The sequence below is a fragment of the Nerophis lumbriciformis genome, linkage group LG08 (genome assembly GCF_033978685.3).
Source record: "Nerophis lumbriciformis linkage group LG08, RoL_Nlum_v2.1, whole genome shotgun sequence".
Classification (NCBI taxonomy): domain Eukaryota; kingdom Metazoa; phylum Chordata; class Actinopteri; order Syngnathiformes; family Syngnathidae; genus Nerophis; species Nerophis lumbriciformis.
In genome coordinates, this window is record NC_084555.2 from 54,927,501 (window position 1) to 54,945,000 (window position 17,500).

The window sequence follows — 17,500 nt, forward strand, 5'->3', positions numbered from 1 at the left end:
TTTACTCGACAAAAGTCACCATTTTACAAGAAAACTTTAAAATGTTGGCAACATTATAATAATAATCGGAACGTTACTCTGCAAAATTATGACACAAGTCATAATTTTACTCAAAAAATGTCACTATTTTGCAAGTACAAAAAAAAAAATTGGCAATATTGTGATAAAAGTAAAAATTTTATATGACAAATGTCGACATTTTGCGTGAAAGGTAATGATTTTACATCAAAAAGTAAAAATTTTACGAGAAAATATTTCAATATTACAGAAACAGAAAGAATAGGAGAAATTGTTCTCAATTTTATAAGAAAAAAGTCAACACATTGTGAGAAAAAAACAGCTTTTAGTTAATTTATTTATTTTGGAATTTTTGGTTCGTAATTGTTTTTTAGCACCGGAAGTGGTAAAATCAGCCGGGTTTTTTCGGGTATGAATAGGGAAGTCCTTCTTTAGCTTGTTTGATCATATATTGCTGCCTTTGCACCTGTCAATGTTTACTTTTCTATGCATATTAAATCAACAAAAAAACCTGACTTTGGAGCAATGTTCACAGACTCTAGTATTTGTCTCTCTATTAGATGCAATGTTATTGGGACCATGATTTACAGTTATTGACGGCACTTTTCCTTGTTGGTGTCTCCAGAAGGGTAGAAATACAGGAACACACACACACACACACACACACACACACACACACACACACACACACACACACACACACACACACACACACACACACACATTCTTGTATTTCGTACCTTCATGAGACCTCTGAAAAATAATATATACATACCATGCAAAAATAAAAAAGCTTGTTGTGAAAAATTAGTTGGAATTTTTCAAGAAAAACTTAGAATTTTGGCAGTATTATAATAAAAGTCGTGGTTTTACTCAACGCAAGTCAAAATTTTACAAGAAAATCTGAACATTTGTGCAATGTTATGATAAAATTTGGAATTTTATTCAATAACAGTCGCAATTTTATAAGAAAAGCTTAACATTTTGGCAATCTTATGAAAAGAGTCGTAACTTTACTCGACAAAAGTCACCATTTTACAAGAAAACTTTAAAATGTTGGCAACATTATAATAATAATCGGAACTTTACTCTGCAAAATTATGACACAAGTCATAATTTTACTCAAAAAATGTCACTATTTTGCAAGTACAAAAAAAAATCGGCAATATTGTGATAAAAGTAAAAAATTTATATGACAAATGTCGCCATTTTGCGTGAAAGGTAATGATTTAACATCAAAAAGTAATAATTTTATGAGAAAATATTGCAATATTACAGAAACAGAAAGAATAGGAGAAATTGTTCTCAATTTTATAAGAAAAAATCGATACATTGTGAGAAAAAAAACAGCTTTTAGTTAATTTATTTATTTTGGAATTTTTGGTTCGTAATTGTTTTTTTAGGACCGGAAGTGGTAAAATCAGCCGGGTTTTTTCGGGTATGAATAGGGAAGTCCTTCTTTACCTTGTTTGATCATATATTGCTGCCTTTGCACCTGTCAATGTTTACTTTTCTATGCATATTTAATCAACAAAAAATCCTGACTTTGGAGCAATGTTCACGGACTCTAGTATTTGTCTCTCTATTAGATGCAATGTTATTGGGACCATGATTTATGTCATCACTTGTTCGTATTGACGGTACTTTTCCTTGTTGGTGTCTCCAGAAGGGTAGAAATACAGGAACACACACACACACACACACACACACACACACACACACACACACACACACACACACACACACACGCACATTCTTGTATTTCTTACCTTCATGAGACCTCTGAAAAATAATATATACATACCATGCAAAAATAAAAAAGCTTGTTGTGAAAAATTAGTTGGAATTTCTCAAGAAAAACGTAGAATTTTGGCAGTATTATAATAAAGGTCGTAATTTTACTCAACGCAAGTCAAGATTTTACAAGAAAAACTGAACATTTGTGCAATGTTGTGATAAAATTAGGAATTTTATTCAATAACAGTCGCAATTTTATAAGAAAAGCTTAACATTTTGGCAATTTTATAAAAAGAGTCGTGATTTTACTCGACAAAAGTCACCATTTTACAAGAAAACTTTAAAATGTTGGCAACATTATAATAATAATCGGAACTTTACTCTGCAAAATTATGACACAAGTCATAATTTTACTCAAAAAATGTCACTATTTTGCAAGTACAAAAAAAAAATCGGCAATATTGTGATAAAAGTAAAAATTTTATATGACAAATGTCACCATTTTGCGTGAAAGGTAATGATTTTACATCAAAAAGTAATAATTTTACGAGAAAATATTGCAATATTACAGAAACAGAAAGAATAGGAGAAATTGTTCTCAATTTTATAAGAAAAAATCGACACATTGTGAGAAAAAAACAGCTTTTAGTTAATTTATTTATTTTGGAATTTTTGGTTCGTAATTGTTTTTTACCACCGGAAGTGGTAAAATCTGTCATGACTTGGTCTTGGGTGTTAGCTTTTCCGGGATGCAACGGAAAGTTGCCTCGGGCGAGACGGGAATGAAGATACATTTTTTATATAAAGACTATGAATACAAAACAAGGAAGTAAACAAAAGGGGCGCACAATGGCGGAGAACAAACTATGAAACCAAACACTTGCACAAAGGCAAAAACTATGAACAACAAAAAACACTAACTGTGGCTTAATAAACAAAAACTTACTTGGCATGGAACCGGCATGAAAAAAGAGCAGCAAGGATCATAAGCGTGTAGAGAGTGTGCAGAAGCATAAATATGGAGATGTCGTCAGAACGACAAACTGAAAACAATGAACTTAAATACTATAGACATGATTAACGAAAACAGGTGCGTGACTCAAAATGTGAAACAGGTGCGTGACGTGACAGGTGAAAACTAATGGTTGCTATGGTGACAAAACAAAAGTGCACAAAAAGTCCAAAAACCAAAACGAACATGACCAAAACAAAAACATGATCACACAGACATGACAAAATCAGCCGTTCACCTGGCGGGTTTTTTCGGGTATGAATAGGGAAGTCCTTCCATACCTTGTTTGATCATATATTGCTGCCTTTGCACCTGTCAATGTTTACTTTTGTATGCATATTAAATCAACAAAAAAAACCTGACTTTGGAGCAATGTTCACGGACTCTAGTATTTGTCTCTCTATTAGATGCAATGTTATTGGGACCATGATTTATGTCATCACTTGTTCGTATTGACGGTACTTTTCCTTGTTGGTGTCTCCAGAAGGGTAGAAATACAGGAACACACACACACACACACACACACACACACACACACACACACACACACACACACACACACACACACACACACACACACATTCTTGTATTTCGTACCTTCATGGGACCTCTGAAAAATAATATATACATACCATGCAAAAATAAAAAAGCTTGTTGTGAAAAATTAGTTGGAATTTCTCAAGAAAAACGTAGAATTTTGGCAGTATTATAATAAAAGTCGTAATTTTACTCAACGCAAGTCAAGATTTTACAAGAAAAACTGAACATTTGTGCAATGTTATGATCAAATTAGGAATTTTATTCAATAACAGTCGCAATTTTATAAGAAAAGCTTAACATTTTGGCAATTTTATGAAAAGAGTCGTAATTTTACTCGACAAAAGTCACCATTTTACAAGAAAACTTTAAAATGTTGGCAACATTATAATAATAATCGGAACTTTACTCTGCAAAATTATGACACAAGTCATAATTTTACTCAAAAAATGTCACTATTTTGCAAGTACAAAGAAAATTTGGCAATATTGTGATAAAAGTAAAAATTTTATATGACAAATGTCACCATTTTGCGTGAAAGGTAATGATTTTACATCAAAAAGTAATAATTTTACGAGAAAATATTGCAATATTACAGAAACAGAAAGAATAGGAGAAATTGTTCTCAATTTTATAAGAAAAAAGTCGACACATTGTGAGAAAAAAACAGCTTTGAGTTAATTTATTTATTTTGGAATTTTTGGTTCGTAATTGTTTTTTAGCACCGGAAGTGGTAAAATCAGCCGGGTTTTTTCGGGTATGAATAGGGAAGTCCTTCTTTACCTTGTTTGATCATATAATGCTGCCTTTGCACCTGTCAATGTTTACTTTTCTATGCATATTAAATCAACAAAAAAAAACTGACTTTGGAGCAATGTTCACGGACTCTAGTATTTGTCTCTCTATTAGATGCAATGTTATTGGGACCATGATTTCCAGTTATTGACGGTACTTTTCCTTGTTGGTGTCTCCAGAAGGGTAGAAATACAGGAACACACACACACACACACACACACACACACACACACACACACACACACACACACACACACACACAATACAGAGGCTCGGGCAAAAGTTTGTCTCTGAAAATAGACAAAAGCCCGACGCCAACGTCACACTACACTCGGTACCAAAATACCTTTGATAGCGCTGCTGAGACACACACACACACACACACACACACACACACACACACACACACTTACTTGAAGCGCTCGCACACCAAGCAAAGCTCTGATAGCAGAAGTGTGTGAAGACTCTACAGTGTGTATAAACATCACGTGGGAGAACTCCCGGTGTTATCAGGAACATTCCGTGACGGTCGGGGAGGCTGATACACGTGTGAGCACGTCGGCTTCAAGGAATTGTGCGGTTTATTGTGTTGCCGGGCAGGGAGTGAAGGCGTCGGGAGGGCGCCATTGCCGGGAGAGCATGTTGGAGGCATTTATTTATTAAACTGGATTGAGTGTTTGAAAGGTTGAGGTGTGAGAGCTCCGTTACTTTCATTAGTTTGGCTGATGTCCAGACTTCATTAGTAGCACGTTTGATACACACTCCTGGTGATGTGATACACATTCCTGGTGATGTGATACACATTCCTGGTGATGTGATACACATTCCTGGTGATGTGATACACACACGTGTGTGAAGTGGTTCCCCATTGAACTGCAGAACACATTTTAGCGTATACACTCCAAGAAACAACACGTACCAAAACCAGTGTTTGAAACACTCAATAAGACTTCGACTTTAGAGCAGTGGTTCTTAACCTGGGTTGGATGGAACCCTAGGGTTTCGGTGCATACTTGCCAACCCTCCCGGATTTTCCGGGAGACTCCCGAAATTTACACACCATCCGCCGCCTCAGGAAGGGGAAGCAGTGCAGTGTCAACACCGTGTATGGTGGGGATGGTGCTCTGCTGACCTCGACTGCGGATGTTGTGGATCGGTGGCGGGAATACTTCGAAGACCTCCTCAATCCTACCAGCACGTCTTCCTATGAGGAAGCAGGGCCTGGGGAATCTGTGGTGGGCTCTCCTATTTCTGGGGCTGAGGTTGCCGAGGTAGTTAAAAAGCTCCTCGGTGGCAAGGCCCCGGGGGTGGATGAGATCCGCCCGGAGTTCCTTAAGGCTCTGGATGTTGTGGGGCTGTCTTGGTTGACAAGACTCTGCAACATCGCGTGGACATCGGGGGCGGTACCTCTGGATTGGCAGACCGGGGTGGTGGTTCCTCTCTTTAAGAAGGGGAACCGGAGGGTGTGTTCCAACTATCGTGGGATCACACTCCTCAGCCTTCCCGGTAAGGTCTATTCAGGTGTACTGGAGAGGAGGCTACGCCGGATAGTCGAACCTCGGATTCAGGAGGAACAGTGTGGTTTTCGTCCCGGTCGTGGAACTGTGGACCAGCTCTATACTCTGGGCAGGGTCCTTGAGGGTGCATGGGAGTTTGCCCAACCAGTCTACATGTGCTTTGTGGACTTGGAGAAGGCATTCGACCGTGTACCCCGGGAAGTCCTGTGGGGAGTGCTCAGAGAGTATGGGGTAACGGACTGTCTTATTGTGGCAGTTCGCTCCCTGTATAATCAGTGTCAGAGCTTGGTCCGCATTGCCGGCAGTAAGTCGGACACGTTTCCAGTGAGGGTTGGACTCCGCCAAGGCTGTCCTTTGTCACCGATTCTGTTCATAACTTTTATGGACAGAATTTCTAGGCGCAGTCAGGGCGTTGAGGGGATCTGGTTTGGTGGCTGCAGGATTAGGTCACTGCTTTTTGCAGATGATGTGGTCCTGATGGCTTCCTCCGGCCAAGATCTTCAGCTCTCACTGGATCGGTTCGCAGCCGAGTGTGAAGCGACTGGGATGGGAATCAGCACCTCCAAGTCTGAGTCCATGGTTCTCTCCCGGAAAAGGGTGGAGTGCCATCTCCGGGTTGGGGAGGAGATCTTGCCCCAAGTGGAGGAGTTCAAGTACCTCGGAGTCTTGTTCACGAGTGGGGGAAGAGTGGATCGTGAGATCGACAGGCGGATCGGTGCGGCGTCTTCAGTAATGCGGACGCTGTATCGATCCGTTGTGGTGAAGAAGGAGCTGAGCCGGAAGGCAAAGCTCTCGATTTACCGGTCGATCTACGTTCCCATCCTCACCTATGGTCATGAGCTTTGGGTTATGACCGAAAGGACAAGATCACGGGTATAAGCGGCCGAAATTAGTTTCCTCCGCCGAGTGGCGGGGCTCTCCCTTAGAGATAGGGTGAGAAGCTCTGTCATCCGGGGGGAACTCAAAGTAAAGCCGCTGCTCCTCCACATCGAGAGGAGCCAGATGAGGTGGTTCGGGCATCTGGTCAGGATGCCACCCGAGCGCCTCCCGAGGGAGGTGTTTAGGGCACGTCCGACCGGTAGGAGGCCGCGGGGAAGACCCAGGACACGTTGGGAAGACTATGTCTCCCGGCTGGCCTGGGAACGCCTCGGGATCCCCCGGGAAGAGCTGGACGAAGTGGCTGGGTAGAGGGAAGTCTGGGCTTCCCTTCTTAAGCTGCTGCTCCCGCGACCCGACCTCGGATAAGCGGAAGAAGATGGATGGATGGATGGATGGACTCCCGAAATTCAGCGCCTCTAACGAAAACCTCCTGGGACAAATTTTCTCCCGAAAATCTCCCGAAATTCAGGCGGAGCTGGAGGCCACGCCCCCTCCAGCTCCATGCGGACCTGAGTGACGTGTTGACAGCCTGTTCACACGTCCGCTTTCCCACAATATAAACAGCTAATGATGGAGGGCGAGTTCTTGGTTTCTTATGTGGGTTTATTGTTAGGCAGTTTCATTAATGTCCTCCCAGCGCGGTAACAACACACAACAACAGCAGTCAAGTTTTCGTCTGCCGTAAAGCAGTTCGTCTGCCGTAAACAGCAATGTTGTGACACTTTTAAACAGGACAATACTGCCATCTACTGTACATGCATATGTGACCCACCCATAATGTGTCACATTTTTGTGTTGATTTATTCATTTTATCTTGTGGTTTGAATTCGTTTTTGAAGCTGTCATTACACATTTATCAATATTCACATTGGTCTGTAGGGGGCAGTAGGGCGTTTCTTCCCAATTGAATGCTATCACCTGCAGACCGGAAGTGTCTTGTCATTCTGATGAGAGCGACCAGTCTGTGAACAATTGAAACGTCCTGTGTGCTTTTTCCTCCTCTATAACAGGTTAGTTTTGGTGAATCAACTCACTGAATAATATCCACGTGATCTTTATAAGTTTAAGTACACATTCTGATGGTGGAGCCTAACTCTAAAGTGTTTGTGAGTTGTAGTTTGTATTTGTGAATGAATCCAGTGCACAGCTGCAGTAATCAATACAAAAAGGCGACGTGAGTGCGCAATGTTTATATAGGAACTTCTGATCCTAATTCAGACTCCCAAATTAGAGCTCCCGTTTTCTTATTGATTTTATAATGTTTATTTGTATAATGTGTGTGTTCTGAAATAGTGACAGAGAATAGAACAAGGATGGACAATTCAACCCTTAATTCAACAATGAGTAGATGAGTGTTATGTGTGTGTATATGTGTAAATAAATGAACACTGAAATTCAAGTATTTATTTTACTTATTTATATATATATATATGTATGTAATAAAAAAAATATATAGCTAGAATTCACTGAAAGTCAAGTATTTCTTATATATATATATATATATATATATATATCTTAACCACGCATCAGTCTGACTTCTGCTGTTGTCGTATCCGTAATACGCCGATAGGGAGAAGTTTGTATTTACACGATGAGTCAGGTGTGTCTTGACCTCCGCCGAACCCCTGAGCCTGACTCACCGAACCCCTAGGGTTCCATCCAACCCAGGTTAAGAACCATTGCCCTAACCCTCTAACCCTAACCCTAACCAAATAACTCTAAAATAAGTCTTTGTTACTTAGAATATGTTCCCCTAGTGTAAAAAAAACTCTAAATTAAGTCTTTGTTACTTAGAATATGTTCCCCATACTAAAGTGTTACCAAAAACATATAACTTTGTCTTGAATTTGAAAAAAACAAAACATTTTATTTTTCACTAAAGAAGGGTTGGGTGAATGCGCACATGAAACTGGTGGGGTTTGGTACCTCCAACAAGGTTAAGAACCACTGCCTTAGACTTAGACTTCCTTTTATCCATCCATCCATCCATCCATCTTCTTCCGCTTATCCGAGGTCGGGTCGCGGGGGAAGCAGCTTAAGCAGGGAAGCCCAGACTTCCCTCTCCCCAGCCACTTCGTCCAGCTCCTCCCGGGGGATCCCGAGGCATTCCCAGGCCAGCCGGGAGAGATAGTCTTCCCAGCGTGTCCTGGGTCTTCCCCGTGGCCTCCTACCGGTCGGACGTGCTCGAAACACCTTCCTAGGGAGGCGTTCGGGTGGCATCCTGACCAGATGCCCGAACCACCTCATCTGGCTCCTCTCGATGTGGAGGAGCAGCGGCTTTACTTTGAGCTCCCCCCGAATGACAGAGCTTCTCACCCTATCTGTAAGGGAGAGCCCCGCCACTCGGCGGAGGAAACTCATTTCGGCCGCTTGTACCCGTGATCTTGTCCTTTCGGTCATAACCCAAAGCTCATGACCATAGGTGAGGATGGGAACGTAGATCGACCGGTAAATCGAGAGCTTTGCCTTCCGGCTCAGCTCCTTCTTCACCACAACGGATCGATACAGCGTCCGCATTACTGAAGATGCCGCACCGATCCGCCTGTCGATCTCACGATCCACTCTTCCCCCACTCGTGAACAAGACTCCGAGGTACTTAAACTCCTCCACTTGGGGCAAGATCTCCTCCCCAACCCGGAGATGGCACTCCACCCTTTCCCGGGAGAGAACCATGGACTCGGACTTGGAGGTGCTGATTCCCATCCCAGTCGCTTCACACTCGGCTGCGAACCGATCCAGCGAGAGCTGAAGATCTTGGCCAGAGGAAGCCATCAGGACCACATCATCTGCAAATAGCAGAGACCTAATCCTGCAGCCACCAAACCAGATCTCCTCAACGCCTTGACTGCGCCTAGAAATTCTGTCCATAAAGGTTATGAACAGAATGGGTGACAAAGGGCAGCCTTGGCGGAGTCCAACCCTCACTGGAAACGTGTCCGACTTACTGCCGGCAATGCGGACCAAGCTCTGACACTGACTATACAGGGAGCGAACTGCCACAATCAGACAGTCCGTTACCCCATACTCTCTGAGCACTCCCCACAGGACTTCCCGGGGTACACGGTCGAATGCCTTCTCCAAGTCCACAAAACACATGTAGACTGGTTGGGCAAACTCCCATGCACCCTCAAGGACCCTGCCGAGAGTATAGAGCTGGTCCACAGTTCCACGACCAGGACGAAAACCACACTGTTCCTCCTGAATCCGAGGTTCGACTATCCGGCATAGCCTCCTCTCCAGTACACCTGAATAGACCTTACCGGGAAGGCTGAGGAGTGTAATCCCACGATAGTTGGAACACACCCTCCGGTTCCCCTTCTTAAAGAGAGGAACCACCACCCCGGTCTGCCCGGACTTCCTTTTATTGTCATTCAAATTTAAACTTTACAGTACATACAAGAACGACATTTTGTTGCATTAGCTCGTGGTAGTGCAGGATAAAAAAGCAATAAGGTGCAGATATAAATAAATAGGTTACATTACAGATAAATATATTGCACTTTTGCATTTGCATCCACGTTTATGGATGTATGTTGTATTGCCAGTTAATCCAATTATTGAGGGGATTATTACGATGTGTTCAAGAGTCTTACGGCCTGAGGGAAGAAGCCGTTACAGAACCTGGAGGTTCTGCTACGGAGGCTGTGGAACCTCTTTCTAGAGTCCAGCAGTGAAAACAGTCCTTGGTGGGGGGTGGGAGGAGTCTCTGAAGATTTTCTGAGCCCTGGTCAGGCAGCGGCTTTTTTTTGGCCATCTCCTGGATAGGAGATGGCAAAAAAAATAGCATTCTAATTACCGTATTTTCCGGACCATATGGCGCACCGGATTAAAATAATAATAATAATAATAATAATATATTTTATTTGTAAAAAGCACTTTACATTGAGTAAACAACCTCAAAGTGCTACAGTGTATTAAAAAATAAATAAAAATAAAAAGATAATAAAAATAAATAAAAATAAAAACTAGAACAGCCTAATAGCTAGAACTAGTATGCATATATCTAAAAAAAAAGTGGGGGGTGGGAGGAGTCTCTGCAGATTTTCTGAGCCCTGGTCAGGCAGCGGCTTTTTTTTTTGCCATCTCCTGGATAGGAGATGGCAAAAAAAATAGCATTCTAATTACCGTATTTTCCGGACCATATGGCGCACCGGATTATAATAATAATAATAATAATAATAATATATTTTATTTGTAAAAATCACTTTACATTGAGTAAACAACCTCAAAGTGCTACAGTGTATTAAAAAATAAATAAAAATAAAAAGATAATAAAAATAAAAAAAAATAAAAACTAGAACAGCCTAATAGCTAGAACTAGTATGCATATATCTAAAAAAAAAGTGGGGGGTGGGAGGAGTCTCTGCAGATTTTCTGAGCCCTGGTCAGGCAGCGGCTTTTTTTTGCCATCTCCTGGATAGGAGATGGCAAATAAAATAGCATTCTAATTACCGTATTTTCCGGACCATATGGCGCATCGGATTATAATAATAACAATAATAATAATAATAATAATATATTTTATTTGTAAAAAGCACTTTACATTGAGTAAACAACCTCAAAGTGCTACAATGTATTAAAAAATAAATAAAAATAAAAAGATAATAAAAATAAAAAAAAATAAAAACTAGAACAGCCTAATAGCTAGAACTAGTATGCATATATCTAAAAAAAAAAGAAGCTTTTTTTTTTAAAAAGAAGGGTTTTTAAGCCTTTTTTAAAAGCATCCACAGTCTGTGGTGCCCTCAGGGGGTCAGGGAGAGCGTTCCGCAGACTCCTATTTTTAGCTTTGAGGAATATTAGAATTCCTGTATTTTGTGTTTTTTTTACCCCCAAAGTGTTGGTAACGAGCTTAACGTACCTTAAGATGCTGCAGTTGTCGTCGGTCATCATCCAGCTGCCTCCGCTTGTTTTCAATCTCCGTTTGCTTCTTCCTCTTCTCCTGTCACCAAAAATAACACAAATGTATTTCTTATTCGCTAAACTCATCAATAACATTAGACAAGTACAGTACGGTGCATCTGTAAGGTATTCACAGCGCTTCGCTTTTTCCACATTTTGTTATGTTACAGCCTTATTCTAAAATCGAATAAATTCAATCATTTAAACGCATAATTTTTGTCAAATATATTAAAAATAATCAATCACATGTACATACGTAGTCACAGCTGTTTACGGCAGACAAACTGCTTTACGGCAGACGAAAACTTGACTGCTGTTGTTGTGTGTTGTTACCGCGCTGGGAGGACGTTAATGAAACTGCCTAACAATAAACCCACATAAGAAACCAAGAACTCGCCCTCCATCATTAGCTGTTTATATTGTGGGAAAGCGGACGTGTGAACAGGCTGTCAACACGTCACTCAGGTCCGCATGGAGCTGGAGGACGCCCCCTCCAGCTCCGCCTGAATTTCGGGAGATTTTCCGGAGAAAATTTGTCCCGGGAGGTTTTCGGGAGAGGCGCTGAATTTCGGGAGTCTCCCGGAAAATCCGGGAGGGTTGGCAAGTATGGTTAAGACCTTTGTTAGATGGGAATCTGGGTTTAACGTGGTTAGTGGAGCTCCCCCTGGTGTTGTGGTTATGGCGGTCATTTACGTTAAAGAAGTAGTTTGACATGTACTTCGGTATCAGGGAGGTGTAGCGGATTTTATAGACCAGGCTCAGTGCAAGTTGTTTTACTCTGTCCTCCACCCTGAGCCAGCCCACTTTGGAGAAGTGGGTAGGAGTGAGGTGTGATCTGGGGTGGAGGTCTAGAAGTAATCTGACTAGCTTGTTCTAGGATGTTTGGAGTCTAGATTTGAGGGTTTTGGAGGTGCTCGGAGACTCTTATTTTGGATGGAGCAGCGCTTTTTATTGTGAAGACAGGAACCGTGCGGTCGGTCTTTAGGCTTTTTGACGGCAGGTGCGGTTGGAATAAAAAGTGTTTCTCGACTTCCTGTCGGTCATTTTTTTCTTAATAACGATTACGCGGCAGTCAATCAAGTGACCAAAGTGACGTCTTGGTGAAGATTGATGAATCAGAATCAGCTTTATTGTCATTACGCAAGGTAACGAGATTGAGGCCATTCCATACAGTGCGATGTGTGCATGCTAGAAAAACAATGTGCAAATATATAAAAATATAAAAAATATAGAAGTGCAATGAATATGGTGTGAAATGAATATATACATGAAAAAACAAAACAAAAACAGGGTGGTTGGTGGAATGGGTTATTGCACCGGAGAGAAGGCAGTTATGAGGGACAATGGGGCAGTCCGTTCAGGATGGTTATGGCCCTGGGGAAGAAGCTGTTCTTTAGCCTGTTTGTTTTGGTTTTAATGCACCTGTAGCGCTTCCCAGAGGGCAGCAGGTGGAACAGGTCAGAGCCAGGGTGGGTGCTGTCCTTGATGATGGCACTGGCTCTGTTGAGGCAGCGGGAGGTGTAGATGTCCGTCAGAGAGGGGAGAGGGCGGCCGATGATCTTCTGAGCCGTCTTGACCACTCTTTGCAGCCTCTCCCTGTCTGCTGCAGTGCAGCTGCCGTACCATACCGTAATACAGTAGGTTAGCAGGCTCTCGATGGACGAGCGGTAGAAGGTCAGCAGCAGGTCAGGCTTCAGGTTGTACTTCCCGAGGACTCTAAGGAAGTGTAGCCGCTGCTGAGCCTTCTTGATGATTGATGTGGTGTTGACTGTCCAGGAGAAGTCATTAGAGATGTGGACTCCAAGGTACCTGAAGGTGTGGACCCTCTCTACACGCTCGCCGTTGATGTAGAGGGGGGCAGGGTCGGTGCTGCTCCTCCTGAAGTCGACGATGATCTCTCTGGTCTTGCTGGTGTTGAGAGCGAGGTTGTTCTCCGAAGACCAGGCCGTCAGCTTCAGGACCTCCTCTCTGTAGGCAGCCTCGTCACCCCTGGAGATGAGCCCGACCACTGTGGTATCGTCGGCGAACTTGACGGTAAGGTTGTCACCGTGGGCCGGACTGCAGTCATGGGTGTAGAGGCAGTAGAGGAGGGGGCTCAGCACACAGCCCTGTGGGGAGCCGATGCTCAGCGTGCGGGAGGATGAGAGGTGCGGGCCAAGTCTCACATTCTGGGGTCGGTCCGTTAGGAAGTCCCTTATCCAGGCGTTTGTGAGAGGGGGGAGGCCAAGAGTGTCCAGTTTATTGCAGAGTCTGTCCGGGATTATTGTATTGAAGGCAGAGCTATAGTCCACAGAGAGCATCCGGACGTAGCTCTGCTGCTGCTCCAGGTGGTTCAGAGCAGAGTGGAGAGCAACAGCGATGGCGTCCTCTGTGGACCTGTTCGCCCGGTATGCGAACTGGTGGGGGTCGAAGTCTGGAGGGATATGGTCCTTGATGTGCTGGAGAACAAGTCGCTCGAAGCACTTCATGATTACCGGAGTGAGGGCCACTGGTCGGTAATCATTCAGGCTGGTGATGGGAGACTTCTTCGGCACAAATGATCGATCATTTTGAGGTCTACTCTCAGAGGATGCTGGTTCTCAGGAGGATATAACACGTCCTCAATCGCCTCGCTCCAATTATTACCTGCGTACAATTAACACCACATCCTCTTTGCGCTTTAGCTAAATAAACACCTCCAACCATAATTACAGCATTTATACCATAGCTGTCATGTCTGTGTAATCATGTTTTGTTTTAGTCATGTTTTGTTTAGTTATTGGACTCTTCAGTTTCTGGCTTTTCACTCCCTTGTCTTGTTTCCATGATTACCCCATTAGTTTCACCTGTTCCACGTTTGGACTCATTGTGCACTCTTGTTTGTCACCATAGCAACCCATTAGTTTTCACCTGTCACGTCACGCACCTGTTTCACGTTTTGAGTCACGCACCTGTTTTCGTTAATCATGTCTGTAGTATTTAAGTTCATTGTTTCCAGTTTGTCTGTCTGGTGACATCCCACAATTATGCTCGGCACATTTCTGACACCTTTTTCATGTCCATCGTTCATGCTGCTCCTTTTAGTCCATGCCAAGTAAGTTTTTGTTTATTAATGCTATAGTCTTTTGGTTTCATAGTTTGTTCTCCGCCACTGTGCGCGCTTTTCGTTTGTACTTTATTTTGATGTATTAAATAAATCATGTATTTACATTCCCGTCTCGCCCGAGCCAACTTTCCGTTGCATTCCGGAAAAGCAAACACCCAGGACCAAGTCATGACAATGGCTGTGTATAATTTGCATTATTGCACATTTTTCAGGGCTATAGAAATGTCCTACATATATTTAAATACAAGTATTTTAGTTAGTAGTAACATATATTTCTCTTGACGCATAACAATGTGGGGAAAACAAACACACATACCCTATCTTTCGGACTATAAGGCGCACTTAAAATCCTTGAATTTTCTCAAAACTCGACAGTGCGCCTTATAACCCTAATGTATGGAATAATTTTGGTTCTGCTTACCGACCTCGAAGCTGTTTTATTTGGTACATGGTGATATAGTAAGTGTGACCAGTAGATGGCAGCCACACACAAGAGATACACGTAGACTGCAACATGATGGCAGCCACACACAAGAGATACACGTAGACTGCAACATGATGGCAGTCACACATAAGAGATACGTGTAGACTGCACTATGATGGCAATATGACTCAAGTAAACAACAGCAACATTTGATATGTTCCATTGAAAATATAGAACGTTACACACGGTGCTCACAAGGGAGGTGCTGGACTTTGAGTCCGAATGGACCATGTTCCGCGCCTCTATTGTCGAGGCGGCTGATTGGAGCTGTGGCCGCAAGGTAGTTGGTGCTTGTCGTGGCGGTAATCCTAGAACCCGTTGGTGGACACCGGCGGTGAGGGATGCCGTCAAGCTAAAGAAGGAGTCCTATCGGGTTCTTTTGGCTCATAGGACTCCGGAGGCAGCGGACAAGTACCGACAGGCCAAGCGGTGTGCGGCTTCAGCGGTCGCAGAGGCAAAAACTCGGACATGGGAGGAGTTCGGTGAGGCCATGGAAAACGACTTCCGGACGGCTTCGAAGCCATTCTGGACCACCATCCGCCGCCTCAGGAAGGGGAAGCAGTGCACTATCAACACCGTGTATGGCGAGGATGGTGTTCTGCTGACCTCGACTGCGGATGTTGTGGATCGGTGGAGGGAATACTTCGAAGACCTCCTCAATCCCACCAACACGTCTTCTTATGAGGAAGCAGGGCCTGGGGAGTCTGTGGTGGGCTCTCCTATTTCTGGGGCTGAGGTTGCTGAGGTAGTTAAAAAGCTCCTCGGTGGCAAGGCCCCGGGGGTAGATGAGATCCGCCCGGAGTTCCTTAAGGCTCTGGATGCTGTGGGGCTGTCTTGGTTGACAAGACTCTGCAGCATCGCGTGGACATCGGGGGCGGTACCTCTGGATTGGCAGACCGGGGTGGTGGTTCCTCTCTTTAAGAAGGGGAACCGGAGGGTGTGTTCTAACTATCGTGGGATCACACTCCTCAGCCTTCCCGGTAAGGTCTATTCAGGTGTACTGGAGAGGAGGCTACGCCGGATAGTCGAACCTCGGATTCAGGAGGAACAGTGTGGTTTTCGTCCTGGTCGTGGAACTGTGGACCAGCTCTATACTCTCGGCAGGGTCCTTGAGGGTGCATGGGAGTTTGCCCAACCAGTCTACATGTGTTTTGTGGACTTGGAGAAGGCATTCGACCGTGTCCCTCGGGAAGTCCTGTGGGGAGTGCTCAGAGAGTACGGGGTATCGGACTGTCTGATTGTGGCAGTCCGCTCCCTGTATGATCAGTGCCAGATCAGTTGCCGGTAGTAAGTCGGACACGTTTCCAGTGAGGGTTGGACTCCGCCAAGGCTGCCCTTTGTCACCCATTCTGTTCATAACTCTTATGGACAGAATTTCTAGGCACAGTCAAGGCGTTGAGGGGATCTGGTTTGGTGGCTGCAGGATTAGGTCTCTGCTTTTTGCAGATGATGTGGTCCTGATGGCTTCATCTGGCCAGGATCTTCAGCTCTCACTGGATCGGTTCGCAGCCGAGTGTGAAGCGACTGGGATGAGAATCAGCACCTCCAAGTACGAGTCCATGGTTCTCTCCCGGAAAAGGGTGGAGTGCCATCTCCGGGTTGGGGAGGAGATCTTGCCCCAAGTGGAGGAGTTTAAGTACCTCGGAGTCTTGTTCACGAGTGGGGGAAGAGTGGATCGTGAGATCGACAGGCGGATCGGTGCGGCATCTTCAGTAATGCGGACGCTGTATCGATCCGTTGTGGTGAAGAAGGAGCTGAGCCGGAAGGCAAAGCTCTCGATTTACCGGTCGATCTACGTTCCCATCCTCACCTATGGTCATGAGCTTTGGGTTATGACCGAAAGGACAAGATCACGGGTACAAGCGGCCGAAATGAGTTTCCTCCGCCGGGTAGCGGGTCTCTCCCTTAGAGATAGGGTGAGAAGCTCTGCCATCCGGGAGGAGCTCAAAGTAAAGCCGCTGCTCCTCCACATGGAGAGGAGCCAGATGAGGTGGTTCGAGCATCTGGTCAGGATGCCACCCGAACGCCTCCCTAGGGAGGTGTTTAGGGCACGTCCGACCGGTAGGAGGCCGCGGGGAAGACCCAGGACACGTTGGGAAGACTATGTCTCCCGGCTGGCCTGGGAACGCCTCGGGATCCCCCGGGAGGAGCTGGACGAAGTGGCTGGGGAGAGGGAAGTCTGGGCTTCCCTGCTTAGGCTGCTGCCCCCGCGACCCGACCTCGGATAAGCGGAAGAAGATGGATGGATGGATGGATTATTGCAACTTGCCATATTTTTTTTTACATTTTAGTTTTCAAAAACAATTGAGTAATAATAGTATTCACTGTTAGAAGCGGCCCTCTGGGGCCAAACATAACTGCGATGTGGCCCTCAGTGAAAAACCACTTTGAGACCTCTGGCCTAACCACTACTAATATTGTTTGATACGCATCGTTGCCTGAGAAGGTTGAAGGAGACGGGATAAGAAGGAAACCTGGCACACCTTCAACATGTTATTTCATCCTTGTGAGGACCTGTTGACATTGTGTGTGTG

General features: G+C 44.2%; 1 protein-coding gene across 1 annotated transcript in view; it reads right to left on the bottom strand.

The window, feature by feature from the left end:
* Positions 1-17,500, bottom strand: part of palm1b (paralemmin 1b) — a 137,838-nt gene that overhangs the window by 53,789 nt on the left and 66,549 nt on the right. Inside the window, exon 3 of the mRNA XM_061968057.1 lies at positions 11,357-11,437. Within this exon, the coding sequence (XP_061824041.1) occupies positions 11,357-11,437 (81 nt within the window). The remainder of the gene's footprint in view (positions 1-11,356; positions 11,438-17,500) is intronic.